The 6,550-nt window shown below is 51.6% G+C and overlaps 1 protein-coding gene across 1 annotated transcript in view; it reads left to right on the forward strand.

Annotated features, from left to right (window-relative positions):
• LOC136023508 (E3 ubiquitin-protein ligase RBBP6-like) overlaps positions 1–1,051 on the forward strand; it is an 18,432-nt gene extending 17,381 nt beyond the window's left edge. The window contains 1 exon segment of the mRNA XM_065698008.1: positions 1,002–1,051. Coding sequence (XP_065554080.1) covers positions 1,002–1,051 — 50 coding nt within the window.
• The last annotated feature ends 5,499 nt before the right edge of the window (positions 1,052–6,550 follow it).

A 6,550-nucleotide genomic window follows, 5' to 3' on the forward strand; every position in this document is an offset into this window, starting at 1 on the left:
TCATTTCAAAGCAGAACTTCATGTTTCAATGCAGAGCTTAGCTTTTCAAGTGAGAACTTACCATTTCAACGCAGAACTTAGCCTTTCAATGGAGAACTTATCGTTCCAAAGCACAACTTACCTTTTCAATGCAGAACTCAGCGTTTCAATGCAGAACTTAGCATTTCAAAGCAGAGCTTAGCGTTTCAGTGAGAACTTACCGTTTCAATGCAGAACTTAGCGTTTCAAAGGAGAACTTTTTGTTTCAATGCAGAGCTTAGCGTTTCAATGTAGGACTTTAAAGTTTCAACTTTGACTTTCAAAAACCCTGATGCAGTCCCATACCCAGCCTGACCCAATGCCATCCCTTCAGGATGACTCTGTAGTTTCTATACTGGTCGTGATGTGCTGTGGGATAGAATACCCCTTTGGCTAGTTTGGGTCAGGTGTCCCGTCTGCTTCCTCTCGCCTTCTTGTGCCCCTCCTCACTGCAGAGCATGAGAGACTGAAGAATCCTTGATCAGGGTAAGTGCTACCGAGCAACAACTCAACTGACAGTGTGTTACAAGCGTTATTGCCAGAATAAAGCCAGAACACAGCACTGCACCAGCTACAGGGAAGAGAATTATTTCTATCCCAGCCAAAACACCACCCAGGGGGCTGGAAGCTCAACCTCGAGACCAGCACCAGCCCCACTGCCTAAGCAGGGGATGGGAGCTCAGCGCTGAGGCCAGCACCAGCCCCGCTGCCTGCCCAGGCAGCCTTGAAACCCTTCACACCAAAGAACTGCCCCAGTTCCCAAGACAAGCCAGGGCTGCAGCAGCCAGAGGAACTGTGGGTGTCTCTGGAACAGGGACTCCTAGGCAGAGGTTGGAAGCTCCCCACGAACCCTTGGACCATCGTACAGGGTTGATGCACCCGGTTGATGCTGGCGCTGCGGGTGCAGAAGGTCCCTCCTCTTGGCTGCTGCCCCATGATGCTGCAGGTGCTGCTCTGGTGAGTTCTCTGTTGTCTCCCCACAGTGACTGCCATGGGTAGTCGCTGCATGCAATATAAGTGGCGGGAGCGGTGATGACACAGTGTGTGGCAGGTGATGTCACTCCCAGTGTGTCACAGCAGCCCAGCTGCCTGCCCAGGCACCCAGATACCGAGACGGGAACCACCAGAGGAGCTGCTCTTGCCTCTTTCACCGGTAGCTTGCGTTCCGTGTGGCAGCTGTCGTCTCCCGGTGCCTCCGCTGAAGGGTTCCGTGGGGTTCCGTGGCCTCGCACACCTGAACATGGGGTGTTCCACAATCAGCCACCCCTGTGGTCCCTGTGTCCCCATGGTCATTGTGATGTCTGTGTCCCCATGGTTCCCATGTGACCCACCATGTCCTTATGGTCACCATGTCCCCGTGTCCCCAGCGCGTCCCTGTGGTCACTGTGTTGGAACCTTAAGCTAACAATAATGTGTGTGCCTCTAGCATAGTAGAATTGGCCATACTGTTCTAACTAACGTGTAGAGAGAAAGGAGCGTTTGGCTGATGAGGGAAGGAACATCATGGGACTGATAAGAGCTAAGGAGACAGTAAGTAAGAGCAAGGATGCCAGCCTTCAAGACAGCAGAGTGGCGCCCAGCGTGGAGCGAGACTGGAGCGGAGCAGAAGCAAGGACATACCAACTGCTACCTGGGCACTAGGACCTTGCGAGCCTGCACAAGCACTGAGGTCATTCGGTAAGCACAGTGAGGAAGCGCCGTGCTGCGCTGCCATGGCTCCGAGAGCCCCACAGAGCAGGGCTCGCGACAAGAAGGAGAAAAAGGCTTTTGGAATGTTCCTGCTGGCGCTGATCAGGCTGAAATGGAACCAGCCGGGAAAGTTTGCTCCCCCCAAGCCATCCGTGCCTCTGGGATGGCAGAATTCTCTGACCCCCAACTTGGGGGGCAGTTGTGGGTCTGGGGGAGTCACATGGGAGTTTCTTGGCCGGCAGTTCTGTGTCTGGGGGTAACGTGGGCTTCACTTGGGGGTCACTTAGGGGGCAGTTGTGGTGTGGGGCTTCACTTGGGCGTTACTTGGGGGGCAGTTGTGGGTGTGGAGGTTCACTTGGGGGGCACTTGTGGGTCTGCAGGGTCACTGGGGGGTCATTTGTGGGCCAGTTGTGTGTCTTGGGAGTCACTCCAGAGTCACCTGGGGGGCAGTTATGGGTCTGGGGTATCACTGGGTGTGCAGTTGTGGGTCTGGAGAGTCACTCAGGGGTCACCTGGAGAGTAGTTGTGGATCTGGGGGGGGGGTCACATGGGAGGCAGTTGTGGGTATGGGGGTTCGCTTGGGGGGCAGTTGTGGGTTTGGGTGGTCACTTGGGGGTCACTTGTGAGGCATTGTGGGTCTGGGGGGTCACTTGGTGGGGCAGTTGTGGGTCTGGGTGTTCACATCAGAGCCACTTGGGGGGCAGATGTGGGGCACGGGGTCATTTGGGGGTGTAGTTATGGGTTTGGGGAGTTCACTTGGGGGAATTTGGCTGCAGTTGTGCTCCTGGGCAAGACACTTTGGGGGCAGTTGTGGGTGTGTGGGTCACTGGGGTTCTCTTGGGGGCAGTTCAGGGTCTGGGGGTGACTGGGGAGTCACTGGGGGCAGTTGTGGGTGCAGGGTGTCACTCGGGGGGCGTTCTGGCTCTATGGGTGTCACTTGCAGGGCAGATTTGGGTCACTTTGGGGGCAGTTGTGGGTCTGTGGAGTCACTCGGGGGTCATTTGAGGGGACAGTTGTTGGGCTGGGGTGTCACTTGGGGTCACTTTGGGGCAGTTGTGGGTCTGGGAAGTCACTTAGGGGTCACTTGGGGGGCAGTTGGGGGTTTGCGGAGTCATTGGGGGTTGATTCGGAGAAAACTCCAGGAACAAACTCGCCAACAAAGTTAAAGTTGGCAAGCAGCTATTCTTTATTGCGGCGCTGGGAGACACACGGGGGATAGCTCCTCCTAAAGGGTATCACCATATTGCTCCCCAGTAGGTGTTTCATGGGTTCATTAACACCACAAACATAGCAATTACCCTGTCCTTCTATTTACCACTTAGTTTAACTGTGCCCATCCCGGACATCTGCTAGTCCCGGATACTCCCCACCCCCAGGTCCTGTTTCTCTATTCTGCTTTTCTTACACTTTTTGTACTAAGCTCCTAAGGACCTACAACTATGTCAACTGCCTCCGAGCACCGCAGTTACTTTCCATTACAAAGCCATCAAACTTCACATTACTTAAAACCGATTCCATTTTGTGCTTTCCTGCCTCCTTGTCTCAATGATGAGGCCGTTGCCCAGGAGTGCAGCCAGGGAGGTGCCCAGGGGCAGCCAGAAGCTGCAGAGCTGGCATCTGGGTGTCTGCAAATGGCAGGAGGAGGAACTGGGTGATGGAGCTGCCATTGACATGTGCTGCCTGTGGGCATGGAGCCTGTTCAAAGAAGGAAAGGGCAGGGAAGAATTATGACAGGCTCCTCCAAGCAAATCCACTGCATTTCTCATAGAAATCCCCCCAGCTGAAATGCATTTCCTTTCTCTGGTTTGTGTTGGCTGAGTGTGCTGTGAGGAGCAGGACCTCTGCCCATGTGCTGCCCTGGCGTCAGCTTTGCTCTGAAGCAGTGCTTTGCCCAGCTCTGATGTTCAGAAGGGACGTCAGATGAAATCCAACTTGTCTGTAAAGTTCAGTACTGGCACTCATGACTCGGATGAGTCTGGGCAGCACAAGACAGGCTCAACAGGGCCTCAGAATCATTTTGACTGTGTTATTTATTTACTGGCATATCACTGCTGAGGGTTTTTATTTGGGGCGTAAACCATTCTTTGTATGACCGAAAACCTGAAGAGTATCTAGGCAGGGAGAAGTTCTCAGCTCTTTGTAGCTCAGGGCAGAGCCAGGAGAGCTGCAGTGTCCATCGGTCCTTCCCCATGTGCCCTGTGCTTACCTTTGCGCTGCCCGCAAGCCGCCTTCAAACACAAATTAAGCTCAACCCCCCCGCCAATAGGAGTTCTGCGCCTCACGCCCAGACGTAGCGATACCTTCTTGAAAATGGGGTTATATTACCCTTTTTCCACTTGTCGGGAACTTCACCCGACTGCCACGATTTTTCAAATATGATGGACAAATAGGATGGATTTCTGGATTAGTAGTTTTACAAGCATTATTGTTCTTCCTGTTATGGCAAATTATGAAGGAAAACCCCTTCATCTGCTATGAAAATAAAGTTATTCTTATAATCTGTTAAGTTTGTTTTTTCAGTTGTCTGTATCACCTACAGGCTGCTGTCTCTGTCAGCATTTTTATTCTGTTTGTGCTTTGCAGTTCGCTGAAGTAGATGTATATTCTGAAAATAAACTTGAATCGATTAAAGTGGCTAACATACAGCGATGCCTCTGTTTTGAAAATTGAGTTCAGGCACAGGCTGTCTGGCAGGAGTGGAGGTGCCTTTTTGCTTCAGTTTTACTGATTAAGCTTTTAGAGTTGCTTTTGAAGGTGGAAGAGGGGTCAGAGTAGCATCAGATTCACACGTTACTGTCTTTACTGAATTGATATGAATGACCCCCTTTGAAGATTGAAGAATGTGGCACGAGCATGCATAAAGCCTCTCAGACTTTGAGGAGCGTGACCTTTTGTCTTTTGTGCATGATCTTCTGGTTGGCTATTGATATGTTTTGCTATTCAGGGATGATGACTCTAGATACATTTGATTAAAGAAAGAAATTAAAATTCAGTAACCTCCTCAGTGTCAGTGCACCTCTGCTGAAGACTCTCTAATATTGCTAGCATTACTGTGAGGTTAAGCTGGTAGTTTTGTTTTACTGTGTTTCGGCTGTGTTACCTAGCTCTGGAACTGGGCCAACCTACGCTCATTACTGCCTTTTTTTTTTCTCTCTAGGTTTCACCCTTCACAGCAGGGAGTATAGATGCTCATTCAGAAAAGCTTATCCAATAGGTGCCAGCATAATTAATAAATCTTTTCTGCTTTTCACTAAGAATTGTAATCATGCATTCATGCCTTAAAAAGCAGCGATGTTCCATCCCTCAGCTGGGGGACACACTGCCTTCCTGCAGTGTCATTTCTCAGCTGAGAGACAGAGTTTGATCTAAAAATCAAGATTTTGTAGAATCATGATGACCTCGAAAGGAGGATTGAAAGGGGACTCTCGGGCTTTCCCAGAGCACACAGAGCATTTATGTTGGAAAAGACCCTTAAGATCGAGTCCAAGCATTAACCACTCTCAAGTCCAGCACTAAGCCATGTCCACAAGTCCCAAATCTACATGGCTTTTAAATACCTCCAGGGAAGGTGACACATCAACAGCTGTGGGCAGCCTTTTTCTTGTCCCCTCATCAAACAGGACAGGCAGGCCAGGACAGGCTGGGAGCTCCTTTACCCCTGCTGAAGGAAGGGATTCAGGGAACTGGAAGGGGACTCAGCTCCCTCCCATGAACACCACAAAACTCTCACTTCCTCAGAAGGTGAAAATGTACCAATATATAGATGATGTCTTAATCAGAGGAGATTGCCCCGAAGAACTACAGCAACCACAGCGTGGCGAGCACCCCATGGTGCAGAAGTTGAAGTTCCACCTAAGGAATGTCAGAAACCAAGCAGAAACCAGTCAAATCGGGGGGTACTTGGTGGATAGCAGCAGTGCAGTGATTGCTGCAGACACCTTCAGAAAAACAGAACAAGGGCAGATGCCCCAGTCTAGGAAGGAATTACAACAGCTTGTGGGGTCCTCCAGGACACTGGAGGGAACATGGCCCTGGATTCCCTATCATTGCTTGCCCACTGTACTCACTGTTACGAAAGGGAAAACCATGGGAATGGAATCTAGAGCATGAGGAAGCAGGAACTACCTAATACAGGAATTAAAACCATACAGTCAGTTGGGCCTGTACATCCCCACCACCCTCTCATAGTAGAATGGGCTTTTGCTGAGCATGGCTCTTCCTGTGACCTATTCACACTGGCCCTGACGGAACAAAAAGCACTTTCATGTTCAAGTCGCCTCTTTCATAGACACTGAACCGCATGGAGAGAGCCCCCTCTGTCCCAGCGCTCCTGCGGGCCCAGAAACACCCAAGGGATGGGGGGGGCGAGCAAAGGCCGAGGGCTCTGGCTCAGCTCCAGCAGCAGAGGAGGAGGCCAGGAGCCTCGAGAACCTGCCCCTGGGTTGCAGCCTTGGGCACAGAGAGTCCATGAGGAGAAGGGAGAGGGGACAGGAAGGACATGGGGGGCACAGCTCCAAAGGCAGCAGCAGTGCTATCACAGAACACACCCTCACAAACTCTTCTGGACAATCAAAGCAGACTCAAACACAGACTCAAACACCCTCCCTGTGTGCCCTGTGGTGACGGGGGTGCCCCAGCCCTCACAGGGTGCCCTAGGAAGCTGTAGCTGCCCCATCCCTGCCAGTGTCCAAGGCCAGGTTGGATACAGGGACTTGCAGCAACCTGCTCTAGTGGAAAGTGTCCCTGCCCGTGGCAAGGGTTGGAACTGGTGAGCTTTAAGGTCCCTTCCAGCTCAAGCCAGTCTGGGATTCTAGGATTCAGGAATCTGTAGCATGTTGAGGAG

The sequence above is a fragment of the Lathamus discolor genome, chromosome 18 (genome assembly GCF_037157495.1).
Source record: "Lathamus discolor isolate bLatDis1 chromosome 18, bLatDis1.hap1, whole genome shotgun sequence".
NCBI lineage: Eukaryota > Metazoa > Chordata > Aves > Psittaciformes > Psittacidae > Lathamus > Lathamus discolor.